This window comes from Hyperolius riggenbachi, chromosome 6 (genome assembly GCF_040937935.1).
Source record: "Hyperolius riggenbachi isolate aHypRig1 chromosome 6, aHypRig1.pri, whole genome shotgun sequence".
Classification (NCBI taxonomy): Eukaryota; Metazoa; Chordata; class Amphibia; order Anura; family Hyperoliidae; genus Hyperolius; species Hyperolius riggenbachi.
The window spans coordinates 217,753,642-217,772,991 of record NC_090651.1 but is presented as its reverse complement, the minus strand read 5'-3'; the positions used below and the strand labels follow the sequence as shown (position 1 = coordinate 217,772,991).

General features: G+C 41.9%; 1 protein-coding gene across 5 annotated transcripts in view; it reads right to left on the bottom strand.

The window, feature by feature from the left end:
* IGSF9B (immunoglobulin superfamily member 9B) overlaps window positions 1-19,350 on the bottom strand; it is a 176,710-nt gene that overhangs the window by 112,003 nt on the left and 45,357 nt on the right. For 4 of the 5 annotated variants that reach the window (XM_068240421.1, XM_068240422.1, XM_068240424.1 and 1 more), the window contains exons 3-9: window positions 16,955-17,101; window positions 7,784-7,935; window positions 5,932-6,049; window positions 5,671-5,812; window positions 5,117-5,262; window positions 2,981-3,123; window positions 1,593-1,733 (exon numbers count right to left, since the gene is read on the bottom strand). In XM_068240421.1, the coding sequence (XP_068096522.1) occupies window positions 1,593-1,733; window positions 2,981-3,123; window positions 5,117-5,262; window positions 5,671-5,812; window positions 5,932-6,049; window positions 7,784-7,935; window positions 16,955-17,101 (989 nt within the window). Of the gene's footprint in view, window positions 1-1,592; window positions 1,734-2,980; window positions 3,124-5,116; window positions 5,263-5,670; window positions 5,813-5,931; window positions 6,050-7,783; window positions 7,936-16,954; window positions 17,102-19,350 lie in introns of those variants that run through there. The other variant, XM_068240425.1, reaches the window with a different exon arrangement.

Below are 19,350 nucleotides of genomic sequence, written 5' to 3'. Positions count from 1 at the left end.
ATCTGGAAAAAAGATGATGATCTGGCACTGTAGCTTTAATAAAACGTGGCAAGTGTACATAAAGATGAACACCGATCGCAATGAGCAGTTCAATAGTGAAAGTTCTTAGTACTTATCGTGCCTCTGCTGTGGTGAGGGAGATGGCTGTGGGCGCCAGAGGGCGCACGGCGTTACGACCGTTTCGCTATGGAGTGAGCCTTGCTTCTTCCGAGGCCTGCGTGCACAAAAGTTTTTATGCACGCAGGCCTTGGAAGAAGCAAAGCTCACCCCATAGCGAAACGGTCGTAAGGCCGTGCACCCTCTGGCGCCCACAGCCATCTCCCTCACCCCAGCTGAGGCACGATAAGCACTAAGAACTTTCACTATTGAACTGCTCATTGCGATCGGTGTTCATCTTTATGTACACGTGCCACGTTTTATTAAAGCTACAGTGCCAGATCATCTTCTTTTCTCCAGATTGTTGGCTCTCATAGGCTGATCGCTGTGATTGGCTGGCGGGGGGAGGGAGGGGGAAAAAATAAAATAAATAATAGGTAATTTTATTAAAAAACAACAACAATCAAATAAAAAAATATAAACAAAACAACCCAGCAGCGATCAGAGCCCACCAACAGAAAGCTCTATGAGCCTATGGTCCTGAAGTGGTTAATGCAAATTGTATGCCGGTAAGAACTGGTCACTTAAAACAAAGAGGCACTGTATTAGGCCAGATGGATACAATTTGCTTGCAACCAAAGTTATTAGCATGCCATTGGCTATCTATAAAGATCATATGGTACTGTAGCTGCTTTTAGCAGTAGAGGGGGCAACATGGGACAGTGTGACTAGTCTGTGGCTATGCAAATTCTGTGATGCATTGTGTGTTCTGGTACCTTCTTCTCTTGAACATGGAAAGAGTGGTGGCAGGCCTCAGGAATCAGGTTATATGATGCGGGGAGTTCTGTTGGGAAAGAGGGTCATCACACCTCTAAGTTTCAAGTCCATACAAATTCCATTCAGAACTCTACCCTTTGTGGATGCTTATCCAATGCTCATATTTATTTCATATCACAAAAGCAATTGTACAGCATAGTAGAACCAGCACAACGTTTCGGCTAGGTGCCCTTTGACAAGCTACCATGCTAGCCAGTGCAGGGTTAATCAGACGAGCTCTCTCCTCATGACGGATTAGCAGGTCAGCAGATAGATGGAGATTCAGAAGGGAAGGAAAGGGTGCGGTCGCTGGAAAGTACTAATACATAATTGATATGTGTATAATGGTAAATGGATATTGCACACTGCTGTTTGGGCTGGAGACATTTGCTAGCATGTTGTCTTCCGTTCCAGGAATCACAGATCTCTAATGGAAAATAATCCGCTCCATTTCATAGGAAGCTTCAGCACAAGAATCGTGGCGTTTTTCATTCTCTTCCTCTCAAAGCGCATTCACACACAATAAAACCACCTCACCAAAGACAACCTATTTGGCCCGAGAAAAAGACAGCATACACACCATTGACTGCAGTTGAATACTAACATGATATCATAAACCGCAGTCTATAAAGAATTAGCTAGAGCAAAACAATGCTCTTAATGATAAGAAAAGCACTCACCTTCAGCAGCAGCCGAGCAGGAGGGGACTGGCCCATGGTCCCCAGCGCGTTATAAGGCACACAGGTGTAAGTGCCCAGCAACTCCTCCGTCGCCTCATCAATGTGAATAGATCCATCATCTGAGAGTTTCCATCCTGACAACTGAAAGGGAAGATTTTTAAGTGTGGGAGCAGATCTCGATTTTTCTAATGGTCCAAATGTGCTGCCTCTGATTCACGTATCCAGCTTGCATTGTGCACACTGGTGGTAGATCTCCCAGGTCTTATTCAATTGGACTGAGCCTCTCACACGGTTCATTCTTAGGTTTCAATAGCTTTCCTTTCCTTTCCAATATGCCATCAGAAGTAGTCACACCCACTCTCAATGCCTATCCCTCATGGGTGTAAGCTTAATGTCAGACTTTACCAGGCATGCCATCTAGGCCAGTCACTCCCAGATATTTTCTCAGTGCCAGTTCATTTCAGGCATGCCATGTGTCCCTACCTCTACTAAAATGTAATCTTTCTGTCATTTCCTCTGATGCATGGCAGCAGTGCCCTTCCCTACCAGGTATTCTTTCAGTGCCAGAGGTATACTGTCAATATCAGTGACCCCCAGGCATACCATCAGTACCTCTCCATCCCAGGTATTCTTTCAGTGACAGTTTTTAACAGACACACTTGTTCCTGCACTAAGGACCGGTTTCCATTACTAAGTGATGCAAATGCGGCTACCTAGCCGCATCGCATCACTTTCGCCGCCGGCCACATCACTTCCGCATCTCCCGATGCGGAAGTCAATGGAGGAGATGGGACGCGGCTGCTGCCGTGCGAGAATCTGCAGCATACGGCAGATTCTCGGATCGCTCCGCACAACATGCACGCAGTGGAAACTGTTCCATTGGCATGCATGTATTTCAGCATACTCGCGGTGCGATGATCGCACCGCTCCTAGTGGAAACAGGCCCTTTTACACTGAATCAGATGCTCTCGGTTGTAACTGAAAGAAAACAGATTTTCTAAGTATTGTCCATGTTTTTGCTATGGCACAGTTCAAACCATACGCATTTTAAAAGAAAGCTTTTTTGCAATGCAATGCTATGGTAAAAACCCAGACTAACACATACTAACGCACACTAACGCATACCAACGCATTCAGTGTAAAAGGGCCCTAACCTGCAAACCCTAATTTGCTCTGTGCCATGATCTTTGCAATCATATAACTGTACACTAGTTCCATAACCTGATAAATCAAAGAACTCGGTCTGGCTTGAATGGTTCAGACCTATAATAACCCACTCATCATTTAGTGCAATTCCAAAACTCTATTTTTGTTAGTAAAATGTTGACTACATCCTGACTCCACCCCATTCATACATCTCACTAGACTACCTCTTCCTTGCCAGCTACCTTATCTGTCTTCAAAGGTCGGCCATCTTTATTCCACTTCACAAAGGTGACAGGTGGCACGGCATCCACAGGGCAACGGATCTGACCATGAATACCGACTGGAACATAGATGACAGGTGGCATGTTGATTACTCGTGCAGGATCTATGAAAGAGATCGAGAAGTATTTCCTTTCAGCATCATGTTCATACACATCAGAAAACCACCTTCTATGTAGAATCTATATTTTGTATACATATATTTTACAACTTGTCAGGCCAACTATGTATGAACAGGTCATAGTTCCACTCACATTACAATTGTATAATAATACTTCCCTCTAGTTTGGAATTAAATATATAATGCCGAGTAATCAAACTGGTTTTATAGGTTATATAATTCCTCCGTGGGCTGAAAAGGTTCCCTGTACCCACACACAATTTTTGTATTTTTACAGCCCTAAATCACGTCAGAAGGTCCTTATGAAAGACCCCTTGAAAGCTCAGAACGCCTTTATAAATTATGGTACACAAGAGACGCAGACCAGGCACTGTTAATGATGCTGGTTTATTGCTTCCAAAGGATTCAGCCACTATAATCCATCACAGCATAGTCACGGGTGCACAGGTGTAAAGAGGTGGTTTACAGGGGGACAGATAGGACAGGCACAACAGCCATTTTGTACTACTGAAGAGCTTGGACATTTGGTTGTCAAGACAAGCACGTGGCCAAGCGCTTCACTTAAGCAAAGCGGCTGTTGTGCCCCTCCTATCTCCCCTTGTAGCCCTCCTCTTTACACCTGTGCACCCCAAGACTATGCTGTAATGGGTTATAGTGGCTGAATCCTGTGTAAGCAATAAGCTAGCATTAAAGATAGTGCCCTATCTGCACCTCTTGTGTACCATATGCAATGTGTTTCTTCTTCCACTCTACCACCATGAGCATGTCCTGCTGGAGCCACAGCCCAAAGATGAAGACAGGTAAACCTCTGTATACCCATGTTGTATTGTGGAATTGCCTAAACTTTAAACTGCCACCCGGGTGCCGAGCAGTACTGCTCTTGCTTGCTGTGCCCTTATAAATTACCTAACCCTCTGTGAGCACGGATGCAATATATCATTATTATACACTTATAAAAGTTGACAGTGGAGATCACAATCTAATGACCCTTCCACAATCTAAGATACATTTTTGGGGGCTCAAGCTACTTCACCTACCAATAAATTAAAGACCCTGAGCAGAGGGGTACATTGAAAATCTGCACTTACCTGGGGCTTCCTCCAGCCATCCCCATAGCACACAAGGTCCCTTGACGTCCGCTTGGTTCCTTCCGTGGTCCAGCTGGCGGCTCCTGTATTCCAGCGACTTTGGCTGAAGTTGTGCATGTGCACCCCCAGCACTTCATCACGCTAGTCACCATAAGCCTCCTGCAAATGCGTGGTTCAGTCTTTAAAGAAACCTGCATGCGCTGGATGCTTACAGCGACGGGCGTGATGATGTGCCGGGGGCACGCACACGTGACTTCAGCCAAAGTTGCTGGATTACCGGAGCCACCACAGGGACCACGGAAGGGACCAAGAGGACGTCGGGGGACCACGCTGGCTACAGGGGGCTGGAGGAAGCCCCAGGTAAGTCCAGATTATCAATTTACCCCTCTGCTCAGGGTCCTTTTAATGCAGACTACTCTTGTATATTGTACATCCCCCACAGTATTATTAAATACTTGCACATTTGTACAGTACATCGCAGAAAATAAACCAAATACTCTGTTACATGTTCCCTAAGATGTGGTACCGTTCTGGGGTCTTCATTACTCTACGACTTTAGCCCTTCAATAAAAAGTACAGGTATATGAAAGAAAATATAAAACCGGAGTTCCTCCATGTACATAATACATATCTCTCAGACTACCTTTATCTATAATACTAATCCACACATGTAAGTATGCACGGACACAGAGGCTGAGAGATCACCATGACAACCTGACAACTGTCATCTTTTTATTACAAGGATTTTGACCAGTTTTACTTCAAACTCATTCCTACATACTTACTGAAGGTTATAAATATGCACAGACTGAGCTCCTGTTCTGGGAGTGCAATCTATCCTTGCTATAACCCCTCACCCACCTACCCAATTTTTGCTGTATTTTACTCACACTGGACGGTGAGATAGGCAGATGCTGATGGCGAACGTCCGAGGCTGTTGCTAGGCACACAGGTATATTTCCCAGCATCCTCTGGTTTGACCCTAAAGATGATGAGTGTTCCATCGATTAAGATGCGCACTCTCAGCTTCAGATCACTGTCAAAATACAGATAACAGATTTTTAGCTTTTAAAGCTATACCTGCACAAACAATGCAGCTAATGTCTGAAACAAACACTTTAACTCCACCCCTCTTTCAGAGACAGTGGAAATATTTTGGCTAGTTCTAGAGCTGGTGTCATATGCTTGGTATTATGCCAAAGTAGCAGAAAGCTAATTATATATAATACATCTATTCAAAAAACAAAGCAATTATAAACCATCTTCTTTAACAGACACAGTGTAGACACTGTATAGACAATGACAACAGGAGCAGGTGAAACTAATGTACAAGTAGAGTGCTCAGTATTAAACAGACAATAAATTACTTCCTATATCATATTGTGCAGAGAATGGTTCAAACTATAAAGAAGTAGCCTCCCCCCTGTATGATGACCCAACTTACTTCTTAAAGAAGACATTCTCCTCTTGCCAGTACCAGGTGTAGGTGAGGTTTCCTGGATACGCTTCGGCCTGGCATGTGAACAGGGCATCCTGGGAAATGTTAACGGTGATGTTCTCGGGAGGGGAAACAATGAAGGGCGACCCTGGGGACAGAACAAATATTAGCTCAGCTGCCCAAAACAGCCCATGTCGTCACCTGGAGGCCAGGCAGTGAGGGCACACCCCAGGGACATGGAAGCCTGGAGAGAGTTCACAGTGTTACCTTGTACTAGCAGCCGCGTACTGTGAACTGCTTCTCCCTGAATACTGGTGGCGCGGCAGGTGTACGAGCCCCGGTCTTCACGCCCAATCGATGAGATGGTTAAACTACCATCATTCACCTGGACAGAGAAATAGACATATTAGTGACACCTTGGAGAAGCTATTTTTGTTGTTTTTTTATCACTTATAAAACACTAACATATTATTCAGCACTGCACAATTGTGCTTAAACGGGTAGAGGATAGAAAATACACCCTTTTATGCTGCAGCCATGTCACTTCCTGTAAATCAGATTAAATAATTTACTGACCAGATTACCAAAGTAGTCACTATAAACTGATTTGGTGTTCCCTTACATGATAATATTACTGTGTAACCCACAAGTCTTTATTCTGAAACCATGTGTTTGATTCACAAAAGTTCTCATGTTATTTATATTTTGCCTCTCAACTGGAATAATTTAGGAGATTAACAGATAAGGGGTTGATGCACAAAGCTGCAGTAATATTGCTGTGTGCAGATAATGCACAGAAATATTACCGTTACCATCGGCAGCAGGTTATAGTGAGTTAACCTTTTAGCACAACCCGCACTAATCGAGTAACTTGAGCATTACTACGGTAACAACAGTACTAACGTGCAAACAGCATAACTCACAGTAACCTGCTGCGGGTAGTAACGGTAATATTGCCATGCGCTTCCTGCACACAGCATATAACTGCAGCTTTGTGCATTAAAGAAAACCTGAACTGAAAAGTAATAGTCAAAATAAGCATACACAAGTCATACTTACCTTCCATGTAGTCTACTCCTAAGTGTCTCCTGTCCTGCGTCCTATTTGTCCCCTGCGATCAAGGGAATTTTCCGTCCTCCATTTTGAAAATGGCCATTACCCATAACATCTTTCTTGTCAGCACACAGTTAAACTGTAACATCGTCCACTTGAGCCATAGGGAAACATGGACATTACCTGGTACATCAGTTTTCCTCTCAGCTATAACTGACAGCAACTGATATTTTATTGACAGCAACTGATATATTTCAGATCTGACAAAATGTTGTCAGAACTGGAAGGGATAATTGTCAGAAGAGAATGGTGAGCTGAGAGGAACTGATGGCAAGGGAACTATGCAATGTTCATTTGAAGTTACCTCATGTGTTTATTTTAAATATTTTTACTCAGTATAGGTTCTCTTTAACACCATGGAGAGACTTTACTGCAGCTTGATGAATATGCCCCAAAGTATAATAAATCTACACTGCAGCAGACACACTGCACAGAGCACCATCATATATATGATGTTACTGGACAAAATAATGCTTGATTCTCAAATTGTTATGAAATTAGACACAGTTCCACAGTTTATGAATCGTGATTAAATCCACCACAGTCTCCCGTATGAATGAAAGCCTATGGTAAAGCAAGGCAGCAGAGCTTAGGAACTTCAGTCCAAGATGAATAAATCCACAAGGTTGAGGCATTCAAAGCAAAACTGCTATATGACCAGCAGCAGACACTGTATGCTCAAAGCAGGCAGATTCAGAGCAGACTAAGCTAAGAAAGCCACAGGCAGCATAAACAGCAAATGAGGCCACTTGAACAGCATACAGTACCAGATCCCTGGTGTTTGCTGATCGAAGCGATCCTAATCTAAATAGAAACAACTCAAGCATTACCAAAAGGAATAAGGCGCATGCAAATAGAAGTCATTATATGTATAGTGTTACTTTTTGTGCTACTGTCAAAACCAATGCAGACACCCAAAACTGGGTTTCATAAGTTACGTTTTGTGAATCAACAGTCATGATTCTTATCCTCTATTCTAAATGAAATCAATGAGTGGGGTTGGCACCTGATATTTAGAGGTTCCCCCGAGGAATTCACCCTCTCGCAGCCACGTGACTGTAGGCTTTGGGTTCCCAAAAGCAGTGCAAGTTAGGGTGACGCTACTGCCTTCCTTCACCTCCAGGTACTGTGGAGGGGTTTCTGTGAAGGTTGGAGGAGCTGACAGGAAAGAGATCAGAAGATTAGGAGACAAGTAAGTATGCAATGTGCAGGATTATATACAATGAACACAGGACAGATTATCTAATGTGAACCGTTAGAGTAGCACACAAGTTTGCTGATCAGATTCAGGTAAAAGTGAAATTTACCCTGAATATTAGGTATTCAGTTTGAAAAACCAAAAACACACAAAAATGATAAATTGTGGGAAAATTTGTGAAGAGGCCTTTTCAATAGGGTTCGCTGCAATCTGAAGGACTACACCAGCTCTGTTAGTTTAGCCACCATTTTCTTGGTAGCCATAATGCGCTATTGCAGACTTTTGTAAGTTTCTTGAACTGGACTTCTCACTGCCAGCTAAGTTACTAATTGACCAGAATACTTTGGCCAATGAGTGACTTTGCTGTGAATGAGAAAATCAAGCAAAGGTGTTCTTTACCTCTAAAATCCCACCCCTAGCGTATGAATCATATAAAAGGACCGGAATGGCTCTATTATGGCCATTGCTAAAATGTCAGCTATACAAATACAAATTGTTGCTTTAGTATCTCTTTAGTAGAGGCAGTTCCATAACAGTCACACAGATGCATCTAGTTTCTGGACACCTCTTTAAAGTATGATGCTGGGTACACACTATGAGATTTTCTGGTCGATTTACTGTCAGATCGATTATTTCCAACATGTCCAATTTGCTTTTCGATCGATTTCCGAGCATTTTCCGATCGATTTCTGTGCACTTTAATAGGAAAATCGATCGGAAAATGCTCGGAAAACGATCGGAAAGCAAATCGAACATGTTGAAAATAATCGATCTGACAGTAAATCGACCAGAAAATCTCATAGTGTGTACCCAGCATACTGTGTAAAAAAAAAAAATTATATATATATATATATATATATATATATATATATATATATATATATATATATATATATATATATATATATATACACATATATATATATATATATATATATATATATATATATATATATATATATATACACATATATATATATATGTTCTCCCCAGAAATTTTTTACAGCCGGGTGGCATGAAAAAGTAGCCGGGTGGGGCGAGATGATAGATTGCAGAGCTGGTGCACCTCTGTACAACTCTGCTTATAGTATAGGAGGAGGTGAGCCTGATGACAGCCGGGTGGTCACCAAAACTAGCCGGGTGGAGCACCTGGCTAAAAGAGCCTGGGGAGAACAGTGTGTGTGTGTGTGTGTGTGTGTGTGTGTGTGTGTGTGTGTGTGTGTGTGTGTGTGTGTGTGTGTGTGTGTGTGTGTGTGTGTGTGTGTGTGTGTGTGTGTGTGTGTGTGTGTGTGTGTGTGTGTGTGTGTGTGTGTGTGTGTGTGTGTGTGTGTGTGTGTGTGTGTGTGTGTGTGTGTGTGTGTATATATATATATATATATATATATGCACCAACTAGACATGTATTCCTCCAATCCATACTGAACTTTGCTAGTCAATACATCTATCTCTTTTCTGGTTCTTCAACTGGTGGTTTCCTCCACCAAGCTTGTCACTGGCTGCCATTCAACCAGAGGATGCACCTCAAGCTCACAACTTTAGCCCACAAAGCTCTCCACAAAGCTTATCCTCCATACTTCTCACTAGTTGTCAGATACCACCTACACTGCAAAATCCACTCACACAACCTTCTTCTGTCCTCAACAAGAATCACCTCCTTAAATTCATATATACAAAACTTACCACAAGCCATTCCCTTCCAAAACACATCTGTTATTCTCCAACTTGACACCTTTAAGTGTACCCTTAAAACTTACCTTTTTCAGACAAGCATATAATCCAACCTAAGCCATACCCTTCAGTCACTGACCAAACTCTGCCTGTTGCAAAATAGGATTCAAAAACTCAATGCCTCTGAGTATACAGGCTGTATATAGGTTTTGTTATGGGAGATTGTTGGTAAGGTGACTTTGTTTGTAAGTTGTATCATGTGTTATACAGTGAGCATAGATAAATGATTTATTTTCTGGATCTGGACATATAGCACAAATGTTTTTTCATTGTTTTCAATGTGCTTTATTGTGTTTTAAACTACTTATGACATTTATTTTTCTCTCTATTCATTTAGACCAGGGGTAGGGAACCTATGGCTCGGGAGCCAGATGTGGCTTTTTTGATGGCTGCACCCACCGCACATACAAATCAATAGGGGTTGATTCACTAAGCTACACTGCTCAAGCAGCGCAGCTTAGTGTGGCAGAGCAAGTAAAATTTTAAAAGCAGTGCACGCTACTGCTGTAGCATGCACTACTAACTTACTAGCGCTACCCCAAAATCAACGGCTGCTTCAACTGTTTCACTCTGGACCCTGTGAGGTCAAGTCACTTTGTAGAACGAGATCCCCGCACTTTCATTTTTGCACTTGACAGGCAGCCTTAGTGCGGGAATCTCGGCTTACAAAGTGAATCAACCCCCAAGTCAGCTAGCTAATTGTACAAGCTGTTAGTTGATATTTCTCCTGTCTGGCTCTCGTGGAAATAGCTGATGTTGCTGAAACCCAAGAGAAGCTGGAGACGTGTGACACTTCCGCTACCCGGCAGATCAATTGCATACACATCACCAACAGGCAACAGGGACGTCACAGTCACAGTTTGAAACATATTGTATGGCTCTCACGGAATTACATTTTAAAATATGTGGCGTTTATGGCTCTCTCAGCCAGAAAGGTTCCTGACCCCTGATTTAGACTGTAAGCTTGCAAGAACAGGACTTTTTTTTGTCATTTTATTAGTCACATTGTTATAGTCATTATGACCTATATGTTGTCTACCATCTTTACATTACAGTATGTACCAACGTCTGCAACATGCACCAATACTAGTTTCTTAGTTTTTTTCAGCAACACAAAAGATGTTGTAAGTCAATACTAATTACTTAAAGATACAGTGGCTTGCAAAAGTATACGGCCCCCTTGAAGTTTTCCACATTTTGTCACATTACTGCCACAAACATGAATCAATTTTATTGGAATTCCACATGAAAGACCAATACAAAGTGGTGTACACGTTAGAAGTGGAATGAAAATCATACATGATTCCAACATTTTTTACAAATCAATAACTGCAAAGCGGGGTGTGCGTAATTATTCAGCAACCCTTTGGTCTGAGTGCAGTCAGTTGCCCATAGACATTGCCTGATGAGTGCTAATGACTAAATAAAGTGAACTGTGTGTAATCTAATGTCAGGACAAATTCAGCTGCTCTGTGACGACCTCAGAGGTTGTCTAAGAGAATATTGGGAGCAACAATACCATGAAGTCCAAAGAACACACCAGACAGGTCAGGGATAAAGTTATCGAGAAATTTAAAGCAGGCTTAGGCTACAAAAAGATTTCCAAAGCCTGGAACATCCCACGGAGCACTGTTCAAACGATCATTTAGAAATGGAAGGAGTATGGCACAACTGTAAACCTACCAAGACAAGGCCGTCCACCTAAACTCACAGGCGGAACAAGGAGAACGCTGATCAGAAATGCAGTCAAGAGGCCCATGGTGACTCTGGACGAACTGCAGAGATCTACAGCTCAGGTGGGGGAATCTGTCCATAGGACAACTATTAGTCGTGCACTGTACAAAATTGGCCTTTATGGAAGAGTGGCAAGAAGAAAGCCATTGTTAACAGAAAAGCATAAGAAGTACCGTTTGCAGTTTGTCACAAGCCATGTGGGGGACACAGCAAACATGTAGAAGAAGGTGCTCTGGAAAGATGAGACCAAAACTGAACTTTTTGGCCAAAATGCAAAACTTTATGTGTGGCGAAAAACTAACACTGCACATCACTCTGAACACACCATCCCCACTGTCAAATATGGTGGTGGCAGTATCATGCTCTGGGGGTGCTTCTCTTCAGCAGGGACAGGGAAGCTGGTCAGAGTTGATGGGAAGATAGATGGAGCCAAATACAGGGCAATCTTGGAAGAAAACCTTTTGGAGTCTGCAAAAAACTTGAGACTGGAGCGGAGGTTCACCTTCCAGCAGGACAATGACTCTAAACATAAAGCCAGGGCAACAATAGAATGGTTTAAAACAAATCATATCTATGTGTTAGAATGGCCCAGTCAAAGTCCAGATCTAAATCCAATCGAAACTCTGTGGCAAGATCGGAAAACTGCTGTTCACAAACACTGTCCATCTAATCTGACTGAGCTGGAGCTGTTTTGCAAAGAAGAATGGGCAAGGATTTCAGTCTCTAGATATGCAAAGCTGGTAGAGACCTACCCTAAAACCTAGGTTCTCAACGTGTGGTACGCGTACCCCAAGGGGTACTTCTGATGGTTCCAGGGGGTACTCGGGCTTGATATACTTAACCAAGAATAACAAATTGAGAGTTTTAGGAAATGATAAATCTTATTTAAACAACACCAAATTAGTGTTTTAGCTAATTAAAAAAGCATTAGTAAATGCTTGGAAATTGTTTAGAACAAATTATCATGTACTATGATGAAATATATATTTGTCAAGGGGTACTTGCGGCAATGTTTACTATGCTAGGGGGTACTTGGGGAGTACAGGGTTTTAAAAGGGGTACATACCAATAAAATGTTGAGAAACACTGCCCTAAAAGACTGGCAGCTGTAATTGCAGCAAAAGGTGGTTCTACAAAGTATTGACTCAGGGGGGCTGAATAATTACGCACACCCCACTTTGCAGTTATTTATTTGTAAAAAATGTTTGGAATCATGTATGATTTTCGTTCCACTTCTCACATGTACACCACTTTGTATTGGTCTTTCACATGGAATTCCAATAAAATTGATTCATGTTTGTGGCAGTAATGTGACAAAATGTGAAAAACTTCAAGGGGGGCGAATACTTTTGCAAGCCACTGTATAACATTGCTGTAATTACAGAAGACTAGAAAAAAAAACACACATTGATAGAAGAGAAAAACCTGCTTAGGGAGAAAATCTACATCCTAAATACATCTACCTTCTCAGTCAGTTGCAAACTTCTCACGTCCCCACCCCCACGCCACCTCTGGCTCATAATCTACACATTTCCAAGGCAGCAATGAGAAACCAGGTTCCAGCAAATTAGAGATATCACACGTCAGTACATCCTGAGACTGCTGTATGAGTACATGAACAGCTGCAGAATGCAACGCAGGATCAAATGACCAACTCTATATACGGTACCCAATCATATGATAAGCTTTATACTAATATACCTGATCTTACTGGTAACTATAACAGCACATGACATGGCTGAGTTCCAGACAGACACATGACCCCATGAATGATGCTACACAAATAATCGCATGAGTAGTTTCACACTGTAACAACTGATCCTATAACTAGCTGTAGACTTGAATCCTGACCACATACAGTACAGTGGGATGCGAAAGCTTGGGCAGCCTTGTTAATTGTCATGATTTTCCTGTATAAATCGTTGTTTGTTACGATAAAAAAAATGGAGTTAAATATATCATACAGGAAACACACACAGTGATATTTTTGAAGTGAAATGAAGTTTATTGGATTAATAGAAAGTGTGCAATAATTGTTTAAACAAAATTAGACAGGTGCATAAATTTGGGCACCACACAAATGAAATTAATTCAACATTTAGTAGATCCTTCTTTTGCAGAAATTACAGCCTCTAAACGCTTCCTGTAGGTTCCAATCAGAGTCTGGATTCTGGCTGAAGGTATTTTGGACCATTCCTCTCTACAAAACATCTCTAGTTCATTCAGGTTTGATAGCTTCTGAGCATGGACAGTTCTCTTAAACTAACACCACATATTTTCAATTATATTCAGGTCTGGGGACTGAGATGGCCATTCCAGAACGTTGTACTTGTTACTCTGCATGAATGCCTTAGTGGATTTTGAGCAGTGTTTAGGGTCGTTGTCTTGTTGAAAGATCCAGCCCTGGTGCAGCTTCAGCTTTGTCACTGATTCCAGGACCTTGGTCTCCAGAATCTGCTGATACTGAGTGGAATCCAAGCGTCCCTCAACTTTGACAAGATTCCCAGTGCCTGCACTGGCCACACAGCATGATGGGACCACCACCATATTTTACTGTAGGTAGCAGGTGTTTTTCTTGAAATGCTGTGTTTTTCCTCCATATAGAACGCCCCTTGTTATGCCCAAATAACTCAATTTTAGTTTCAGCAGTCCACAGCACCTTATTCCAGAATAAAGCTGGCTTGTCCAAATGTACTTTAGCATACCTCAAGTGCCTCTGTTTGTGCTGTGGGCGGAGAAAATGCTTCCTCTGCATACAGCATCTACTTGTGTAAAGTGCGCCGAATGGTTGAATGATTCACAGTGACTCCATCTGCAGCAACATGATGTTGTAGGTCTTTGGTACTGGTCTGTGGGTTGACTGACTGTTCTCACGATTCCTCACTTCTGTTTATCCGAGACTTTTCTTGGTCTGCCACTTCAAGCCTTAACTTGAACTGAGCCCTGTGATCTTCCATTTCCTCAATATGTTCCTAACTGTGGAAACAGACAGCTGAAATCTCAGAGACAGCTTTCTGTATCCTTCCCCCTAAACCACGATGGTAAACAATCTTTGTCTTCAGGTCATTTGAGAGTTGTTTTGAGACCCCATGTTGCTACTCTTCAGAGAAATTTAAAAGAGGAAGGAAACTTACAATTGACCCCCTTAAATACTCTTTCTTAAAATTGGATTCACCTGTGTATGTAGGTCAGGGGTCACTAAGCTTACCAAGCCAATTTGATTTCCAATAATTAGTTCTAAACCTTTTGGAATCAATATAATGAGAACAGTGACCAAATTTATGCACCTGCCTAATTTTATTTAAACAATTATTGCACACTTTCTGTAAATGCAATAAACTTCATTTCACTTCTCCTATATGATATATTTAACTGATATTTTTCATCATAACAACCAACAATGTATACAGGAAATTCATGACAATTAACAATGTTGCCCAAATTATCGCATCCCACTCTATACATACAATATAGAGACTGTAATGCTACCTACACCTATCATTTTTCTGCATGAGCTTTGGAAACATAGTGAGAGAGGTCTCCAAAAGGGAGACATGGTGGATACATTACATGGGGTCCTTGAGACCAAGAGGGATGAATGCGGACATTGATCTTGTATGCTTTCTTAGTAATGACTAATGGGTAGATGTACCTTTAAGAACTTAATTTAATATCAATGCATGTGATGCCACACGACTTACTGTACGACTTTGGTGTATAAGCTATAAGCAGTGTTATGTGGGGTTTTGTTATATAGTATTGACATACATTATTTGGTTTATAAGGGGTTAAAAATGATTTTAGGTTTAGTACCAGTGGTGTATTAAAACAAGGCAAGGTTATTAGATTATGTTTGCTGTTTACTGTTTGGTGTGGGAATTACACTGAGTCGCTCAGCCGCCGTGAGGTATATGTTCAAAATAAAGTGTGTACAATGATGCCTCAGTATGTTAAATATGACAGGATAATGTCTTAATTTTAGCTTTGTGATCTTGTAAATGTATCGCTATGTAAGTGTAACAATAAGATATAACGATTGTCTGCAGTAATGTCTTAAAGTTTTAGTAAAGGGGGCAGCTCTCCTGTGGCTGACGTCAAGCAGGGCATGTCTGAGTGAAATCCGTGCTAGGTGAGTGGCAGGAGCTAGCCGCATTGATGGGGACATGCGTGAGAAATGAAGTAGTAGAGAGAGGGGCGTAACCCACCTTTTCTCCCTGAGCGCCGTAATAGGGACACGGAGGGGGCGTGATGCAGTAGGAGTGGAAGGAGGGCGCATGCGCCGGTTTACGTGAGTCGCTCCCAGCCAGCATCTCTCTATGAGCATGCCGCAGTGGAGAGTGGGCAGGAGGTGACGTACGGGAGGGTGGGGAAACAGCGCGTACTTGAGGAGCTCCACTTACCTCATTGGGCATGCTCCTGATGAGTCATAACAGACGAAACTAGTCGGGCGGGGACTTCTAATGAGGAAGTGGACCAGCGTGGTATATGGATGGCGTGAGGGATGACAGCTTTGGGATCCTGATCTCAGCCTATGCCCTGCCTGACGGCCAACATATGGGGGAGAGCCCAAACAAAAAAACTCTGTGCGCAGTTTTTACCTTGGACATGTGAGTGTGCAATCTTAATATTTTTATTAAAATTTGAATGGTTTTACGCTATGGGAGGCCTTGTGCTCTTTTCTTGAGGTGTATACATTTGGAGATCTTGCATACTGTACAAGCGGTGGATCGTTGAGGCTGGGGATCGCCTGAGAGTATCCCAAGGCGCAACAGACCCATCTAGCAGAGGGTATGTGGATAAGGGTGAGTGCCCACTCTCAAGGGTGTGGTGGAGGTGTATCTGCATAAGAATCCACGCATCTTAGGATGCCCACGTTGATGCTTGGAGGTTTAAGGGACTAGAGAGTTTTGAACATTTGATCCCTAAACATAGTGGCAAAGACTCACAGAAGTTGGTGCGCGATATAATCTATATGTAATATTGATTGGTGTATTCCTTTTGGTATCTCGCACCACCTGAACAGTATCAGAAACACACCAGCGCAGTGTTTTTTACATTGTATTGCTACATGAACATTGCCAAATCACTGGCAGGTATTGCCTCTTAATAACAGTAAACTCATTTGGCTCTGAACATACTAAACCATATGAGCTCCAACTTTTCTCTCTCTGTGTTTTTCTGTCTTCCTGGAAGGTCTGACGATCCCACAATGATACTTTTAGCGGCTTCTGTTGGATATCTTGCATACAATAACATATAATATGTTATAATAATATTTTTACAAAAATCACACTGGAAAGGGTCAGTGGAAATAAGTGTCCTTGCTTTATTGCTTCATGCTGCCACCACAAGGCTTAGTGCAAGTTCAGAAGGAGTAGTGTCCAGCGTGCATAGAGAGCACAGCAATGAGCTCACAACATGTACAACTGCTCAACAGAGAAATTATTGAAACTACCAACACTATAACATCTGGTGGAGGCTGTTCTAGGAGGTCCTCAGCCCTTACGTTGTACTCACCATTCACTGTCAGATGTACCCAGCTGCCATTGTGAAATGTGTCGTATTGCTGCTCTAGCATCAGCACTTTGCACTCATACCAGCCCTGGTCTTGTGAGCGAGCTTGGTCAATGCGTAGCGATGCTTTGTCATGGAGGGTGGCCCGGCCTGGAGACAGAATATCAATCATATTGTATGAAGAAATGTAATTATTTATGTAACAGTTGAGCACACATAACTATAGAAGGCCCTCAGATCTCCAGACACTGAGCACTGGGTTTTACTTCTAAGGTGGACACACACGATACAATAAAATGATCCGATTTTACAGTAATTCGATAAAAACGAACGTATCTCTCGAAAGAATCAAAAGCTTTTTTTTTTTATTCTACTGAAAAATCCGATTTCCCATTTTTTTCTATTTAAATCGATCCGGAATGCCAGATATTTCTCTTCAATTCCTAAAGATTGTATGGTGTGTTAATTTATTAATATACACACCCTAGCAATTTTCCAATCATTTTTATCATAATTTAGGAAAAAAATTAACATAGGTGTGTGGTACATTGGTCATATTTTTGAAATGTTACAATCAGTCAGTAAAATTGATTGCAATTCTGAAATTGAATAGATATTTAAAAAATGTTATGGTGTGTGGCAACCTTTAGTAAGGTCATAAAACAAATCAAATTTCCTTGATCATAACACAATATGAATTCAGATGTTGGAAATTGGTTTAATTATTCTCTATAAACCACCAACACAGGAGAATAAGTAATGAGAGAAGGATACAAAAAAAAACATATCCAAGGACAGCATTGAAAATGAAAACTATGTGGAAGTGGAGCTAGGAATTGGGGCTAGAGTTAGCAGACAGTATGAGATACTCAGGGCCCTTTCACACTGGCGCTGGGCATTGCGGCACAATGCTGCACTGCTGCCGCAGGCTAATGATAGCCTGTGGGGAAGTTCATAATTCCCACATTGTGGTACACTGCGATTTGACTCTAGTGTATACCTACGTAACCGCGCAGCTCCTGCAGCAACCTGCATCGGTTCGGAAGTTGTGTTAGTCTATGGCAACAACGGCTTCTTTAAAGAAGTTGGCATCGCATCATCGCGGCGCGAATGTGCAGAAACGTATTTTTACAATATGCTTCTGTGCACTTCCGCATACTCGAAGCAGGAAGTGACTGCAAGAGCGCGTCACTTCCTGCTTGGCCGAATGCCAGACAGGGAACACCGTGAACCTTTGCCGTTTTCCCTGAAGGCCTGCTTTTGTCTGTGTGATGCGGTGGGCACAACGCACCACATCGCTATCGCCAATTTACAGTGTGAAACCAACTTAAGACCCATATGCAATTCACTTTTTCTCCTTAGTAATTTACTAGGAGATAATTTTTATTTCCTATTTAAAATAACTTTAACCAAATTTTGGTGAAAACGTACTATCAAAATAATTCTGAGCATTTTCTTGCTTGCTAGTGGCTTAACCACTTCACCACTGAGGGGTTTTACCCCTTGAACACCAGAGCAATTTTCACCTTTCAGCGCTCCTTCCATTAATTCGTCCATAACTTTAGTATTACTTATCACAATGAAATGAAATATATCTTGTTTTTTTCGCCACCAATTAGGCTTTCTTTAGGTGGGACATTATGCCAAGAATTATTTTATTCTAAATGTGTTTTAATGGGAAAATAGAAAAAATGTGGGAATTTTTTTTTTCAGTTTTTGGCATTATAGTTTTTAAATAATGCATGCATTAAAACCCATGAAATGTATTTGCCCATTTGTCCCGGTTATAAAACAGTTTAAATTATGTCCCTATCACAATGTTTGGCGCCAATATTTTATTTGGAAATAAAGGTGCATTTTTTTCAGTTTTGCGTCCATCCCTAATTACAAGCCTATAGTTTATAAAGTAACAGTGTTATACCCTCTTGACATAAATATTTAAAAAGTTCAGTCCCTTCATGTTTTTTTTTTTTGTATTTTTTTGTATTTTTTTTTAATTACAAAAAAATAAATAAATTGGGGAGTGTGGGAGGTAATGAGTTAATTTATTGTGTAAAACAGGGGTCTCAAACTCAATTTACCTGGGGGCCGCAGGAGGCAAAGTCAGGATGAGGCTGGGCGGCATAAGGGATTTCACAAAAAAAGTCCTCAAATGTCATTATTAACAGTTTTAATTATTTCTTCTGAACATGAAGTGTCCTACCTTATAGTTCGCTTCAGCGCTCCCATTACAAGTAATCTGCCCTGTCCCCGCCACAAAACGAGGGCTGCAGAGCCTCCAAATCGCCCGGGGGGGGTGGGGGGGGGTAATCCGCCGGCATTTCCTGGAAGGGGCAGAGCTTTCATCTTCAGCTCTGCCCCTCCTGACGTCAATCGCGGCGGATCGCCGCCTCTGCCCG